Genomic DNA, 16115 nt, shown 5'->3' on the forward strand with positions numbered 1-16115 from the left:
GGGGACAGCATTGTGGCATGCCCTGTATGAGAAAGGGATTGGAGCTTCAGCGCCTTCGGATACATGTGGCATTGCAAAGAACTGCAAAGGAACCTGTAAACTCATAGCCAGTGCAACGTGATGATGATGATGGTGCTACACGCAGCCTATTTGGCAATGAGACCATGTTCCTGAACACCTTTCGATGCTTCATTTCCACCATACCTACTGGAACTTTTATCGACCAGGAACGGAGTGCCAGCGTCAAATCATTATCCCGTACTAACATCGTCCATGGCAAACTACACCAAACAGGGATAATATCTGGTAGTGCTCCTCCGCCGGTATGAAGTCCCTCCGGCGACCCACCTCTTCAACTCCGTAGAACATGAGCTTTGGCATGGGATATTGAGAAAAGGGAGTGAAAGAGGAAGGAGGAAGAGATTCGTTGGTTGCAGTGCACGGTGTTGAAGGAGGGATTCGATGCTCCGGTTGACTACAGGAATTGATGGACTGAGAAAGGCATAAAAGTAATGAGGCACGTAAAGGATCGAGAGCCTGAAGAGCAAACCCGCTTTCACTTGAGATTTTGTAAGACAGCATGCTCGACCTTGCAGTCATCTCATATCCGTCACTTATAAGACTCTCCACAATGGGCCTTTCATACAATCCCGACACAGACGTGCCCAACCTCGCCGGCAAAGTCATTCTCATCACTGGAGGCAAGTCTCCCAATCCAACCCCTTTACAGAAACACCTCAGAAACTGACACCACAACAATTCAAAGGCACAAGCGGCATCGGCAAACAAACCGTTCTCGAACTTGCAAAACACAACCCATCCCACATCTACTTCACAGGCCGCAACACGCTCTCCGCCGCCACCGTCATATCCCAGAGCAACTTATCCCCCCAATCAATCACATTCATCCCCTGCGACCTAGCCAGCCTCGAAAGCGTCCGCCAAGCAGCAGAGACGCACTTCAAGCACGACCGCCTGGACATCTTCATCGCAAACGCGGGCATCCTCGCCGTCCCGCCCGGCCTCACAAAGGATGGCTATGAGATCCAGTTTGGAACGAACCACCTCGGCAACGCAGCCCTCCTCCTCCGGCTCCTCCCCGTGATGCTCCGCACGGCAGGGGACTTTGTGCCCGACGCGGAGAAAGAAGAGGAGGGGGAGAAGGAGAAGGATGTGAGGTTCGTGGCCGTGACGTCGCTGGGATACTTTACGCATCCCGTCAATGGAATCGACTTTGCTGGTCTCAAGACCAAGCAGGAGAACTTGCTGCTTGGGAAGTGGGCGCGGTACGGACAGAGTAAGCTGGCCAATGTGCTTTTTGCAAGAGAGCTTGGGAAGAGGTTCCCGCAGATTACGAGCGTTGCGGTGCATCCTGGCGTTGTCAAGACGGAGATGATTACGAGGCTGGGGTTGGTGGATAGGGTGCTCACGTGGGGGATGAGTCCGCTGGGGATGCTGACGCCGAGGGAGGGCGCGTATAATACCCTGTGGGCGGCGACGGCGGCGGATGTCAGGGGGAGGATGAGGAAGGGTGATGAGGGGGGAGAGGTGGCGCTGTTTGAGCCGGTTGGGAGGCCGCATGCTGGGAGCGCAAAGTGTAGGAGTGATGAGCTGGCGGGGAGGCTGTGGGAGTGGACGGTGGAGGAGGTTGGGGTTGAGGTCGAGGGGAATATGAGCGGGAGGTGATGTTAGGATGGGGTATGTAACTCATAACTCGATATGCTGGGCTGTGCATTGGGTAAGGTAGCCAGGAACGAACAGTCGTCAAGGGCCTGGATCTGTGAGTCTAGCACTGCACCTGGAAGTATTCGATGTGCTCCTTCTTGGATCCGATTTCTCTGAGTTCTTGCCCGTGGAGTCGAACTTGACGACGAGTGGACACATCTTCATAAACATATATACAAAACTCCAGGCCCCTTTAAGCACATCTTTTTTTCTGATCTCCTCTGCTTCATGATACTGTTTACTTCGAGGGAGCCGGAGCCACGGCAAACGTCGGCCGCACAAACCTGCATCCCCAGTTAGCCACATCAACCATTCGTGAACCGTTAACATCAATCGTAGAGACGCACCTGTCGCTGTTGTAGACCTTTGTGTTCTCGCCCAGCAGCTCCTTCTCACGCTTCTGGTCGGCCAGGTATCGTCGCACCTGGTCGCGGTCCTCTTCGGCCTGCAGGAGGGGGATCAGATGGATTCGCGCCCACATCTTCTCGCGGGCGAGCTCACTACAAGACGACCATTGTCAGTTTGTGTTGGAGCCTTCGGGTTGGGGGGTTCGAATAGGACTGGTGGTTGGGATGAGGACGTACTTGGCCTCTCGGATGCCGCCAATCAGCTTGTACCAGCCGTAGCCCATGACGGCGCCCATGCCGAGAAGCATGATGCCCGGTCGGAAGCCCTTGGCGGGGAGGTTTCGCTACACGGGAGGTGTCAGCCTTGGTGTCCAATGCTCCAAGTGCGCCGTATATGTTGTCGAGTCATATCCCTCTCTTTCCATCGATGCACTTCTCGCCGTTCCTCCAAGTCGCAGCGTCACGCCATGTCTGATTCCACTTCGAACCGGAGATGACCAAGATATAAAGCCTAGTGATCGCTTCCAGCACCAACAACCCTGCCGCAACGCACCTTGTACTGGACGGGCTCGTACCCGCCCCGGGGGGGCATATCTTGAGGCATGATGGGCGGTTCGCTGCGGTCGAGGCGGGATAGAGACAGGAGGCGGCGTCAATCAATCGCGGTCTGCGCAGAAGAGTCAAAGAGTCGGCTCGTCAATCGATGTGTCGCGATACCTCTGCTGCGCGCCGTCTGCAGGGGAGGTTCGAGGTCGTTTCTGGCGTCGGAAGCTATTGCTGGTGAGGGCCATTTTCCGTGAGAGCCTCGCCAGAGGTTGGCGGCACTGATTACATAATGCACTTCTTCATGGTGGGGCACTGCTCTGAGCTGGTGCTGTATGTAATATGGTAAGGTAAGGTAGACAAGTCGAGTTGAAAGGCAAGAAGGTCTGGCTGCCACCTTCCCGCTTAGCAAAGAGACGATGAATAATACCTCTCTGCTTCTCTAACCTGAAGATGGACTTTGTCTCTCTCCATCATCACCAAGAGGCTGATCCCATTCTTTGTCTGACGGGTCTCCTTTCATCTACACTGGATGCCATGGAATCGAACGTCCACTCATGACAGAGCATCCAGACTCTCATCCCTCCTCAATGGCTCAGCAAACCGATAGACGGACAAAAGACACGATGGACGGGAGGAGAAGCAGCAGGCATGGGCAACGACTGGACAGATGCAGATGCAGATGCAATGCAATGCCGCTGACCTGACCCTTGATGCGGCTATGCCTAGAATTCACCGCGAATGAGGCGGCATCCATCGCATGCTTCTCACTCCAGACAACTACGCACCATCTGCCGACCCCAGTCCTGGCCCTTCCTTTAGGCATCACCACCCTTGGCCTTGTTCCAGCAGACGAGACGGTTGAGACAACCCCAAGGTTGCGCCGCCGCAGCAGCCACATTCTCCTAGTCGGTCTCGGTCGGCCACTCAGATCGGAGCCTGCACCTGGATTCCGTTGCTCATCGCCCTGCGTAATGCAATGGTGGGCAGAGGCTAGGTATCGTGGCCATCCCCCCTTATCTATCTGGTGGCCCGAACCTGATGCCTCCCGCAGGTGAAACTCTCCCGGGACCCTTCCGAGCGCTCAGGATGCTGCATGGGGCCTGTTGTTTGAGCCTGTATTACTCCGCGCGTCTGCCCGACGACGGAGGGAGGTGGAGTCTCTCTTCTCGGATCCCCCCGTTTTTCGACGCCCACAGGCTGACTCTGCCGGCCTTGACCAGCGGGTTTGCGTGCTTGGCTGGCTGGCTTGCTCGCGGTCACACTCTCGCGGCCATGTAACACAACATCCGATGGAAGCAAGACTACTCCACGCCCTTGTATCCCAGCCTCATCTTCTCATCCCGGTATCCACTGGACCACAGACCTTCGCACAATGGCTGGCTGGCCTGCCGTCCCGGGCCCCGCTCTCTCGACTAATATCGCGACTTTGCCACAGCTCAAATGTCTGGCCAAGCCATTTCCGCTTGCAACCCGATCGTACCCGCGGTTCGCCGCTCTCTGCCTGCGGCTTTAGCTTGGACTTGCCCTGCGCTGCAGATCGACGCAACGCAATGCAAGAGCATGATAGGGGGCCCTTGGTCATGCCTCCCCGGATTGGGACCCTGGCTGATGCTACCCTTTATGCTTTGTTTCCTGGCCAGGAGGTTTGCCTTGTTTGCCTGCCACCCGCGGTGCGCGTCGTTGCGTTGGACAGCTGAGGGTCAAAGATGGGCTGATGGGCGTGGCGCTCTGAGGCTCGTCGACAAAAAAGACGCAGGCCCCGTCTTTGCATGAAATATCTGATATTCCCGGCACTGGTATTGAATCAGTCAGACACTCGAGGCCCTCTCTTTTATCTTGCCTCGTCCCGCGTCAACTGCGCCGTCAGAACTCGCCACTGATACGCATGTGCTCTTGGGCGCCGGATCCCATCTTCTTTCATCCTCCTTTCATGGACCATCATCTCATCTAACTGCTAAGAGAAACGCCAACACTCAAGGAAGCAGAAGAGGAAGAGGAAGAATTACACAAAATATAGGGCATCATGTATGGCAACTTTCAACGGATCCCTTATCCCATCCACAAGAGCCCCATGGACGGGGACACAGCCCACCGCGACCTCGACTGGGTGTACGCCTCCCAGACCGACCGTATCTACGTCCTCCGCGCTGGCGAGTTCGGCGTCACCCGCCAGCAGAAGCTCGACCTGCTGCAAAACGTCTTCTGGCCCGCCCTCATCCGCTGGGTCATTTCGAGGCAGCAGATCCTGCCCGGCGGCACCGTTGTCGGCGGCTGGTGGCGCGCCGACATGCAGGGCATGATGGACTGGTATCGCGAGTGCCTTCACATGACGGCTCGCTGGGAGGACGCCATTATCGCCCACACGGACGGCATCTGGAGGACGGCACTGGAGACGTCGCCCTTCCGGGACTGGCCCGAGTTCTTCCTCCTCCTGAACGAGCCAGTGGTGGATGAGAACGGGCAGGTTGTTAGGGATGCCCAGGGTCGAATCGTGTACAAGGACAGGGACCCGACTGTCGACGGCATGGAGGATGCCTTTCTGGACTTGTGGGAGACTATCGCAAACTCCCGCCCGCTGGCAAATTACGTCCAACGAGATGCTCTCAAGGACGGCAACCTGCTTGCTTCGCGAATGCGGGCCCCGGACGTGTGCGTCTAAGCGGATTGATTCAGCGGCAATGTTATTTGTTTACTGGGCTTTCACTCTCTGCTCTTTGACGAAGCTGGCGCTTGGGAACAGGATCTTGGGTATATTACTTTTCGTTCTTTGGTCGGACAAAGGTTGGGTTATGATGGGACTTGGGACTTAGTAGGCGTTTTCACTAAACAGCGAATCCTTTATCGACTCCTTGATTTGACACTCTAGTATTGGTCCCTTGTCCTGACGATGATTCATGTTGTTTTCAGCGTAGTACTTGGTTGGATACGGGCCATACGACTTGCATTCTTTCGTTCTAAGACGCAGCAGGATCTATTTCCAAGAAAAAAAAAAAAAGGCATCAAATTTCATTCTCGCCTCAACAAGTACCCAGAATGTCCCAACGTCTCTCAAATCACATTATCAAAATCCATCTATTTGCATCCATCTGCAAACTAGATAGATTGATTTAATCTCGAACGTGGCCCAATATGCGATCCAATGCGTAAGAAAACAAAGAAACTCAAAAGGAAAGGAAAAAGAAACAAGCAGTATTAAGAAATAAGAAGGACACCAGTCTAGGGATCTTAGGAAATAGGGAAGAAAAAAAAGAAAAGAGCAGAAGAGGAAAGAGTTAGGCAAAGACTCTTGCTTTGCCATCCGATGATCCAACCCTCCCTCGAGAAAAGAGCCATGACTTCGTTAGGTTTCTCTCATCAGAAACGATAAAGGTGAGAAGAAGATGACGGAAGAGGAAAAAGGAAAAGGAAAAGAAGAAGAAAAGAAAAAAAGAGAAGAGATTAGAGAAGGAGAGTGAAAAAGTCCTCCTCAATCAAGCCTTGACCGACGCCTTGCTATTGTTGTTACCCAATGCCACGCCATCCAATCCCTCGCTCAACTTGGTCGTAATCACATCTGGATCCGGTTCATCGCCCCGGACAAACGTCCAGCTCTCCTCCGTGTCCTCGTCTTCTTCGGCCTCTAGGTGCCCGTCTGTATGCTTAATCAGGCTCTTTGCGTACTCCATGTCTCGGTAAATCGACTGAATGGCAGTCTCCACGCCAGATTCCTGCAAAAGGAAAAACTGTTAGCATATCTATGGTTGCTGTGATCAGGGAATTTGTTAGATGCTTACCTTGCGAATCTGCTCTCCCAGCAGCCGGGCCTTGACAATCATTCGCTCGTTACGCGTGACCTCCCAAAGAGCCCGGCCAAAGGATTTCGTCCCCCACTTCTTGACCCAGACACCAACGCCCAAGTCTTCCACTCGGCTCGCAAAGAAGAACTGGTCTCCAAAGAATGGCCGGATAATGGTCGGGATGCCGGCCCGAAGACTGGCGCCCGTGGTGCCGGATCCGCCATGATGTGCTGCCGCATCAATCTGTCGAAACAGCCAGTCATGGGGAGCAGACTTGATGACGTGAATCTCCGGCGGCATCACTGGCTCTTCGACGGCGGCGGCGGCGGCCGGCCTCACGGGTTCGTCTCGCCCGGTGATGCGGTCAGACCAGCCCTTGGACAGGATGCATCGGACATCGGCCTTAAGGATGGCGTCGATGACCTCCTGTGTCATCTTGACCGGGTCGTTGACAATGATGGAGCCAAACCCGACATACACAATCTTCTTGCCGTCGTCTCTTGCTTTCTTGATAAAGTCCCGGAGCTCTTGGGGAGGCTCGTAGTCGCTGCCTTCATCCAAGAACCAGTAGCCGGTGACCCTGACCCAGTCGGAAAAATCCAGCGGAGGCGCGACAACGCTGGGGCTGAAGTTGTATAGGAAGGGCACCTTGTTGGGCTGCATCTTTTCCAAGCTAGTGTTTGGCAAGCCAAGCGTCTTGTTCCTCCATCTGTTGACCTGGTGGGCAGTGGCCTTCCAGAAGATGTTGTCAAACATGACGTAGGTCATGTAGTTGTAGGCGCCGCCCATCTTATTTTCCGGCGTGACAAAAGCGTGGGGATACGCCCTGGTCCTCGTCCAAGGCATTGTGAAGGCTCGAAAGTACGGAATGCCAAGCTTTTCTGCAATGTGAATGCCCGCCATGGCTGACGGCGACTCGATGAGGAGCTCCGATCCCTCACAGGCCTTGTACGCGGAGTCGAGGAGATCATCAAGCCAACCTCGGAATGTCGCATTGGCTTCTCGTAGGAACGAGAGGGTAAAGGTTCCATTCTCAATGCAGAGGCGCATGAGCTCCCCAGGATCACCTTCTACACACGCAAATTCGATACCGTGGGACTCGATCCATCCTTGGAACTCGGCATGGGTCGCGATCCGTGGCTTGTGGCCTTCTGCGAGCAGTCCCTTGCATAGGGCAATGTACGGCTGAACATCGCCCCTGGAGCCAATTGTAAGGCATGTGATTCGCATGGGATGCGGCGCCTTGAATTGGACCACTGATGCCTCCATGTCATCCCCGGGCGTCATATCGGGGACATGAGATAGAGCGGTCGATTGCGACAGGTCATGTTTACCATCGACAAGCGCCTCCCCCCTTGCTATACTCAAGGCGTCTCGCTCTGCAATGGCAGCTCTTGCATCGTCCCTATAGTGCTGCTCTAGGATTCCGGATTCCAGAAGATGGCGAGTGGTTTCGAGGCCCTGCAGGAGCGTCACCGCGCAGTCGTCACGGACCTCGGCCGTTCGAAACTCAAAAAAGAGTTCCTCATGCCCCCGGATGACGACAACCAAGCCAGAGTATCCGAAGCGGAAGCCCTTTTCCTTGTGGGCGTTCTCGATATCCTTCAAGGGCAGAATCAGCTTTGTGCGAGTGCCAGGGAGCAGACTTCGGAAGCAAAAGTATCGGCCACTGAGGTAGATTTTGCCATACAACGGCAGGACACGCATGATGTAGCCAAAGTATGTGGCCTGCAGCCTCTCTGTGTCGGGGAGTGCAAAGTGCGCTCGGAACCGCTCATTAGAGGTTTGTATCTGACCATCGTCGTTCTCTTCCAGCTCGTCTTGATCGGGCCGAAGACCGGCAGGTTCGTCGTAGTGCTTGCGTTCGCCCTTCCACATGCCGGAAACCTTCTCGACATAGCCCATAGACTCGGTAGCAAAGAGGGTACTCATTCTTTTGCCCGTCTTGTTCAGGTACTCGGCGATTGCGCCGGCTCGCTGTAGGGGATAAGCCCCTATTTTGGTGATACTCTGCAGCGTAGGCGTCGACGTCCGCGGGGGTTCAACAAAACCGCTGTAGCTTGACGCATCGTTTTGACTCGCTGCCGCCGAGGAGTGCGGCCCCTGTCCTGACGCTGCATCTTTGCCCTTGAACTCACCATAGTCGTGACTGGAGGTTTGTGAGTGTCTCATCGTGGGACTCTGGAAAACGTCGCTGCCTCGAAGAATCTGGCTCGCAGAAGGGTCTTCAAACGCAGACTGCGTGAGACTAGCAAAACTTGGCTCCTCGATGGACGAATACAGATTGGACTCTGACGACTCTAGCAGTCGCGATTCCCTCCTTTCTTCAGCGTGATCTGACGTCTTGTTGTCGCTCGAACTCCTGCCCCGAGAGCTTCTCAAGCTCAGCACGCCTGCTTCGTCGGCGCTCGGACTTGTCGAATCCGCCCATGCCGGAGAACCGTCCCCTCTGGCAGTACCCAGAGGCTTTGTCGTGAGCGCGCTGTCTACGCGGGTCAAATTCCTGAAGGCGGTTCCGGAGATGTGCGGCGATGACTGATTCGAAGACTCTTCCTTTTGAGCTGCAATGACCTTGCCGGCAGTTGGTCCCTCAGCGGATGCGTTTTCGACCAAGACCTTGATAACACTGATGGCCTCTTTGCCGGAGTTGAAGAATGAGAAAAAGTACTGAATACAGAGAAATGGGTTAGAATTGCCGTTTACAAGAGGAGCCAAGAGCACACCCCCCCATCATCACTCACCTCGTCGATAGCAAAGGTCTCATCGCTGTCGATGACCCGAATCTTACACGTGTCCGAGAACTCCATCATCTGGGTATCTTCAACATCGAGGATGTTATCGATGGGCAGAGAGATCTTGACGCTGTCACCATCGTTGTGGCTTCGGAAAATGACCCTTTGTAGGCTCTTTACCCACTCCTTAGCGCTTGGCGCACTCTCGGCCTTGAATTTGTAGGTACGATGGCTCGTCACTACGTCAAAGTGCACGCCCTCCTTGTCTTCGTCGGTAACGCTAGCAGAGATGCCGAAACTGAGGTCGATGTGGCCGTGAGGGAAGTACAAGTTTGTGGGATCCTGGTAGTAAGACAAGACATCGCCTTTTAGGCGGAACCAGTAGCGGTTGTATTTTGGATTGCGTTTGCCGCTTTTCAGCAGGAAACCCGACTTGGTAACGGTGTGCTATAGTGTTGATTAGCTCGTGTCCAGCAGTTTTGATACAAGATGCAGAAATCTGCCTTACTGTCTTCTTAGGAAGGTGTGCGTAGAAGCAAATGTGCTTGGAAGTGATGTATAAGAAGCCTTGGAGCAAGACACTCTGTAGTAGCCAGCAGGGATACTCTGCACACGGGCTGCCTGTTAGTTGCGACTTCAACATAGAGGTGAACCGGCGCAAACGAACCTTCAATGACACGCTCGGGTTCGTCAAATTTGAATATCTCCATCAGCTTCTTTGCCAGCTCTGTGACATGCTCCCCATCGCTGTGTTCATTGTCTTCTTCGTCTTCTTCGTCGTCCTCTTCCTCTTCTTCTTCGTCTCCCTCTTCTTCTTCTTCTTCGTCGCCCGCTCTCTCTCCTTCATCCGTACGCTCAGGACCGGAAGAGTCTCTTTCGGTATCGAAGCTCGACCGGCTAGCCATTTCAGCCTTGGCCTCTAGCATCCTGCTCATGACGGGCGCTATCCGGAGGTCATCTTCAGGCTGCTGTAGGGATATCTTGGGAGACGGCGACTCGCTTGTCTCGCTATGCTCGTCGACTTCCTGGGTAGGCTCCCATAGCCGACTGGAGCCCTTTCCAGATCTGCTCGTCCTCTTGGGCAACGACGCAAAGGACTTGAGCATCCGATGTCCAGACGGCTGCTTCTTCCCCAGCCTCTTGTCCTTGGCCGGTAATGAACCGAGTATAGCGGTTTGTGAGAGATCGCGATGTCGTGAGCGCAGAGGCTTCAGGCTGCTCCCCTCGTCCTCGTCGCTGCTGCCGTCGTCAAAGCGCGTGTTGAAGTCTACGCGAGAGCCGGCGGCGGCAATCAGACCGAAGATGCTTTGGTTCAGGTTCACAGCCATGTGGCCGGGATTCGCAGGCCCGACATTCTCGCTTGTCTCGTCGTCGCTGCCTTGGAGAGGTTCGGGGAGCTCGACAGTCGGAGTTCGGTCGTCGTTGGGAGGAGGAGACAAAGGCGCAGTTGCAGTTGCAGTTACAGCATCCGCATCCTCGTGGCCGTCCGGGCTGATATAACGGGGCGTGGGCGTTGTGGCCATAATGGCCCAGGCAGAAGTCGCTTCACCTCTGTAGGTTTAAGGTTGGCAAGCGCGGGGAGAAACGCCTCCCGGTGATGCAAAAGGGCCGGCTCTGGAAGAAGCTGGACGGGGGTCAGCAGGCAGAGGCAGAATGGCCGCGAGGATGACGGCAGACGTGCAGCTGCTTGGATGGGCAAACGGCCAGGCAACCAACCGCCCGCTCCGCCAACCGCCTGAAGGCTGGAGGGGAGAGGCAGCAGCTCCGCGGAAGCAGAAGCGGAAGCACAGCACAGCGCAAAGGGGAGGCGAGGCGTCGTCGATATCCGCGTCTGCCGGTCAGATGGGGAGGTTCGGGCGAGAGTCTGCGTGCTTGTTTGGTGGAGGACTGATGGGAGGTTGGACGTTGGGATTACGGCTGCAGATAAGGTCAGGTCAGGTCAGGTTCGCGGGCTGGCGTGCTGCCCTTTGGATGGGTTTGGTAGAGGTACCTGCTGGTAGGCGGTACTTGGCTGTACCTGCCAGGTACCTAGGTACTGCCTTACACCAACTTTACTCCCGTCTCTTGTAGGTACCTCTTGGGCCCTACACCGCTCGCTGTAGGCGGCCGCGAGGATCAGCGTTGGGAGGCTGATTCTACCTCTAGTGCCCGGTGAGTCGGTAAGTGAGGAGGGCCCTGTGAGGTATGAAGGCGTCGCATCAGACGGACAGCCCTTTCACATCCGTAGCCTGATGGTACCGGTACTGCGTGCGCCGACCCGTTGGTGTTGGGGCTTGAATAGCAGTGACATCCAGTCTGGCCCGATCCACTGCGATGTCGCCAAGGGAGCGGCTTATCGATAGCATGCAAGGGAGATGCCGTCCATTAGTCGTGTCCGTAAGGTACCTTATCTTGTGATGCTCGTCATACCTACCTGTCCCCTACTACCTAGGTATTCAAACCAGAACAGGCCTGAAAGATGTACATAGCAATTGCTTGTCGCCTTCAGGCCAATGGCGCCAGAGCCGTTTATCGTCCTGCACGTGCACAGCAGCGGCGCCGCAAAAAAACACATACATGTACATAAGTCACACACGCTGCCCGGCTTGTTAAGGTAGTCCTGCCTCCACCCCGCGTCTCCCATGTGATCTGGTCACCACGAGGCTTGGGCAATCTGCAGGCCCAGGACGATGACGCGCGCTGCGGAAGAGCATGACAGGTGACGGATGGCTGTTTCTGTCATCACTGGATTACTACTACTTGATTCCCCGACACGTTATTCGACAGTGACACGATTCAGGACCGGGGACAGAGCTTGTGCTTGCGTACCAAGGTAGTATCTCAAGGCAGGGTGCTACAAGCACAACATGAACAGTGACATGAGGTCCCAAGCTTCGTCTTACATAGGTAGGTAAGAATAGGAAGCGATTGCAAATGCCTGCAGATTCAACAAGTCCATCTTTTGCACAGGTAGGGAGTACGAGTACGAACCCAAAGGCACGGTGCTACCAAGGTGCACAGGGGTCAAACAGCAGCGTGTGCGCAATCCATCATGCAGCCGCTCCGCTGCCGTACATGTAATACCTTACTTGTACATACGACGCATCTCTGGTTCTCCCTTGTCTTTGACTCAAACATCGTGTTCGTTTTCGCTCCCATCCTTGTTTCTTCTGCTTTTCGAGCAACTCAAAGATTGAATTTTTGTACTTCCAAGTTCCAAGTACATCACGGTGGTTTCTCCTCTCTCACTGCTCAGCTGATGCTTCAATCCATCGATCCATTCACCTTGACCATGAGCCGACCCGACCCGGTGATACATGTATATCCGGGGCTGACTCAGCCAGAGCTTGCTTCGCCTCAGGCTGTGTGGCTGCCAAACAAGCTACGAAATAACGACATATCGATTTTGGAAAAGAAACAGAGTTGAAAATCGATCCATTGAACATTGGATTAATCGGATCCATCGGGTGGCTTTGTGGAGAAGCTGACATTCTTCCCGCGGTTTCCAATCCTTTGGTTCCCGTGTGTTTGGATAAGCTCAACGGTGGGTTTGCCGGCTAACACACGCCTTGTCGTATGGGGGAGCTCTGGCTTTATTAGCACATCACGACCTCAACTTTCCAGTCTCATCTCCTTGTTATCCATAGCATTTTTCCACAATTCTGATGAGAGAGGCATCTTGTAACCGTGATATTATTGCAATCGTATTTCCATCTACAAAACTCTGTATTTCTCCATCAGCTAAACGGCAGAGTGAATCGTCTCTCTTGTTAGCAGAACATTCTAGCGTAAAGTCCAGAGGAGGAGGCACTTACGCAGGCCATAATGCCATTCACCATGTAACGTCACAACTCACACCCAATCGTCCGCTCCAAGTGATTTGCTATTTCAACATCTCCAACTGCAAACCGTCATAGAACTACATCCTCCCATCAGGTCAACGAGTGCATTCCTTCTCATCACCTATCACAACGCCCCTCAACAATGTCCTCCCCAAACCCCTCCATATTCCCCGCATCTCTCCTCTCAAGCGACGCAGCGGCAGCTCTCCCCACTGGCTTCACAATCCGCCCCCTAGAAAAAGCAGATTACGCAAAGGGCTTCCTAGAATGTCTCCGTGATTTGACTTGGATGGACAATGTCACGGAAGAGGACTTCAACGAGCGATACGATGACATGGACACCGGCGGCAAAGGCCCGTATTACTATCTCGTCATTGAGCACGAGGGCAAAATCGTGGGCACCGGCGCCGTGATTGTCGAGAAGAAGTTGTCAGTTTTTTCCCCCATTTCTCATGCCCATGTAGTACAAATTGGGGTTCACTCTTTTGTTGACAAATTTGGCCGACAAAAGTATACAAAATCGCACCACGGTCGGCCACATTGAAGAGATTTGCATCTCCAAGGAGCACCAGGGCAAACGGCTGGGCTTCCACATGCTCGCCGCTCTCAATTCCGTGGCCAAGAATGTGGGGTGCCGGAAGACGATTCTGAACTGCAGCGAGCACAATATTCCCTTTTACCAAAAGTGCGGCTTCAAGGTCTGCGGCACGGAGATGGAGACGGTCTTTCAGTGAGGAAAAGGCTGTCCTGAAAACGACGGTTCCTCGTTGAGCAGCCAACCATGTCTTGATATAGCCTATGTACCATGTCTGCACCGCTAAAGGATAGGTAACATAGAAAATGTATACATTGAGCGAGATTGTAGTGCCCCTTCCATCTGTTGCCAGCTAGGTAGGTACCCATGTGCAGGTCTAAACATCCAAGCCGCGCATCAACCGGGCATAGCAGCTACCCCTCGCCGCTGTCGTGACCATAACTGGATCGTCAGTATTCCAAAATCAACCGCATGTATATCTTCTTCATGCACACAAACGTCTGTCTACTGCCAGAGACACAACTTGCCGCTCGCCGTCCCTCCAGCCACCCAATCCATGCTGGGATGGAAATGGGCCACTGCTGGCACAGCAGAGATGCCCTCTCCGCCAAGTTGGGCCAACTGACTGCCGTCCGCAGCATATACATCGACGAAGCGATTCATGTTGCCAATTGTAAATCTCTGAATCCCGTCTTTGGGATTCTTCTGCCACTGGGGCTTCAAGATTGTGACCCATCGACCCGTCTGGTTATTGTGTCGGATAGTGTGCGCGGGCTCCATCGTCTTGGCGTCAATGTTCTGGCCCGGCTTCCACTTGGAGGCTTCTGAGAAGTCATATATCTTAATGGTGTCGTCGTATGATGACGTGGCGACGTGGCCACCGGCGCTCCAAGACGCATGCGAAACGGACAATCGCGACTCGTGCTCTCCCAACAGCGTCGGATGTTTCAGCTCTCCTTTCCCGCTCATTTTTCGTAGGTCCCAGACTTTCATTGTCCTATCAAGAGAAGCCGTCGCCAGCAAATAGGGGTGGAGCGGGTGCATCGAAAAGCCTCCGATCTTCTGCTCCGAAAGACTCCATAGCTCCAAGCTGTCTGGTGCTCGGGTATCGTACCGCCCCACTGATCCATCCAGTGTTGAGAAATAGAGCATGTTTGGCTCTGCTGCGGGAATCTCGAGCGCTGATATTGGCAGGTCCTCGTTGGCGTTCTCGGGTGCAAACACCTGCACAGACACGCCCTTGTCCAAGTCCAACTTTCGTATTGACGAATCATATGACGAGGTGAAGACGGCGTTGGCATCGATAGGCGAAAAGACAAAGGACGTGATTGTCCTGGCGTGAGTCTTGAAGGCGGAGATGACTGGATCGGGCAGATCCTCCTCGTCGTCGTCTACCTCGGGAACCGTCTGAGAGGCATCAAATACCCCCATGGCGCCTTCTTTGTCGCCTGCAAACACGATGGGCTTGTCTTCAGTGGGGTGGAAACCGAGGGCATATATTCGTTGTGGCGTAATCTTGATGTCTGTAGCAGTTGTTTAGTATCCTGCAACAACGAATGGTTCCCTCCTGATCCTTACCATTGGGTATCCAGTGCTCGTAGAGCTTGAGGCCGTTCATTCGTAGTCGGAGATCCTTCAGGTCATCGTCCGTTGCCTCTTTGGGATCGTAATCAAAGGTTCGAACGCCCGGCTGCGCGCCGCGGAAAATGCCCTGCAGACCGTCCATGCTGCCAAGGTACTTTTTACCATCCACAACAATATCGCCGAGTTTCATATCGCCAGCAATTCGTAGTCTTTTGGCCTTGGCCTGCTCAGCCTGGTGCTCGGCTTCCACCTCCAATTTCCGCTTCAGCGCTTCGTCGTCCGCGGCGACGCCGGCAAGACGAGAGCTCATGCGCGTTCCCCGCCGCAGCTCCCGGACAACTGGTTCTGCCTTTACTCGTTTTCGTGGAGCTGGCGGCTTCGATGCTGGCTTTTTCTCTGGTATAATCTTCTTGGCAGTGACCGAAATCTCGGACAGGAGAGCCTTGTTCGCGGCCATGTTCTCGAGACGCCGCCTCTCAAAGGCACTGAGGCCATCGCCCTCGTTCTTGGGTGCCATGGTGGGCGGGTGTCGCAAAACGCAAAAGAGGACAAAGTGTGTAGTCGAGCCCGTATTCAAGTTGCAGGTAGACGCAAGTGCCTCAAGACCAGGAAAAGAAAGGCGAATGCTGATATACCAAGGTGCAGCAAAAAAGGTGAGCGACGGGTGAGGCGAGCTGAAACTGGCGGGATCGCGTAGGATCGCGTCGCTGTTAATTGTTCTGGCGCGAAGTCACGCGCAGCTCTTTCCAGTTATTGCGGCAAGCGTTCCAAGTGGGACCTGCTGCTGCTGGTCATTAACAGTGAGAGCCGCCGACAATTAGCCGTGCAAAGTACTAGTAGTAGAACTTTACGCTGAATGCCTTATCTTATCTTATCCAGCAAAGTTGCCTCCAAGAAATTGCAGTTTGTTGCTGTCGAGAAGCTCAAGTTGTTGGACAATCAACTCCTCATGCTTCCCTGTTGCTAACGATGTCTTTCACCATGCTTCCCTTTCTATACCAGACACAAACTCTTCGGCTGGCGGCCAGGGGTCCCTCGTTCGCGCTGAG

The 16115-nt window shown here is 54.2% G+C and overlaps 6 protein-coding genes across 6 annotated transcripts; 3 read left to right on the forward strand and 3 right to left on the reverse strand.

Annotated features, from left to right (window-relative positions):
* Nucleotides 1-655: 655 nt before the first annotated feature.
* Nucleotides 656-1650, forward strand: TRIREDRAFT_41312 (uncharacterized protein; the record flags this gene model as incomplete). The annotated part of the gene is made up of 2 exons (XM_006965528.1): nt 656-705; nt 774-1650. Coding segments are annotated over 2 exons (927 nt in total), but the record flags the coding sequence as incomplete, so codon positions are not given.
* Nucleotides 1651-1963: 313 nt separating this feature from the next.
* TRIREDRAFT_62389 (uncharacterized protein) lies at nt 1964-2676 on the reverse strand (the record flags this gene model as incomplete). Its single annotated transcript, XM_006965822.1, has 4 exons — nt 1964-2009; nt 2073-2225; nt 2310-2416; nt 2626-2676. 4 exons carry the CDS (start codon nt 2674-2676, stop codon nt 1964-1966), a joined length of 357 nt encoding a protein of 118 aa, XP_006965884.1.
* Nucleotides 2677-4641: 1965 nt separating this feature from the next.
* On the forward strand, nt 4642-5386 carry TRIREDRAFT_122146 (uncharacterized protein; the record flags this gene model as incomplete). The annotated part of the gene is made up of 1 exon (XM_006965668.1): nt 4642-5386. One exon carries the CDS (start codon nt 4642-4644, stop codon nt 5275-5277), a length of 636 nt encoding a protein of 211 aa, XP_006965730.1. The 3' UTR covers nt 5278-5386.
* Nucleotides 5387-6088: 702 nt separating this feature from the next.
* On the reverse strand, nt 6089-10649 carry TRIREDRAFT_62182 (glycosyltransferase family 1; the record flags this gene model as incomplete). The annotated part of the gene is made up of 6 exons (XM_006965823.1): nt 6089-6325; nt 6392-9061; nt 9136-9573; nt 9635-9732; nt 9794-9889; nt 9989-10649. 6 exons carry the CDS (start codon nt 10647-10649, stop codon nt 6089-6091), a joined length of 4200 nt encoding a protein of 1399 aa, XP_006965885.1.
* Nucleotides 10650-13089: 2440 nt separating this feature from the next.
* On the forward strand, nt 13090-13681 carry TRIREDRAFT_62271 (acetyltransferase; the record flags this gene model as incomplete). The annotated part of the gene is made up of 2 exons (XM_006965669.1): nt 13090-13376; nt 13459-13681. 2 exons carry the CDS (start codon nt 13090-13092, stop codon nt 13679-13681), a joined length of 510 nt encoding a protein of 169 aa, XP_006965731.1.
* A 305-nt stretch (nt 13682-13986) lies between these two features.
* Nucleotides 13987-15583, reverse strand: TRIREDRAFT_4170 (uncharacterized protein; the record flags this gene model as incomplete). The annotated part of the gene is made up of 2 exons (XM_006965502.1): nt 13987-15005; nt 15061-15583. 2 exons carry the CDS (start codon nt 15581-15583, stop codon nt 13987-13989), a joined length of 1542 nt encoding a protein of 513 aa, XP_006965564.1.
* Between the last annotated feature and the right edge of the window lie 532 nt (nt 15584-16115).

The sequence above is a fragment of the Trichoderma reesei genome (assembly GCF_000167675.1).
Source record: "Trichoderma reesei QM6a unplaced genomic scaffold TRIREscaffold_10, whole genome shotgun sequence".
In the NCBI taxonomy this organism is placed as follows: domain Eukaryota; kingdom Fungi; phylum Ascomycota; class Sordariomycetes; order Hypocreales; family Hypocreaceae; genus Trichoderma; species Trichoderma reesei.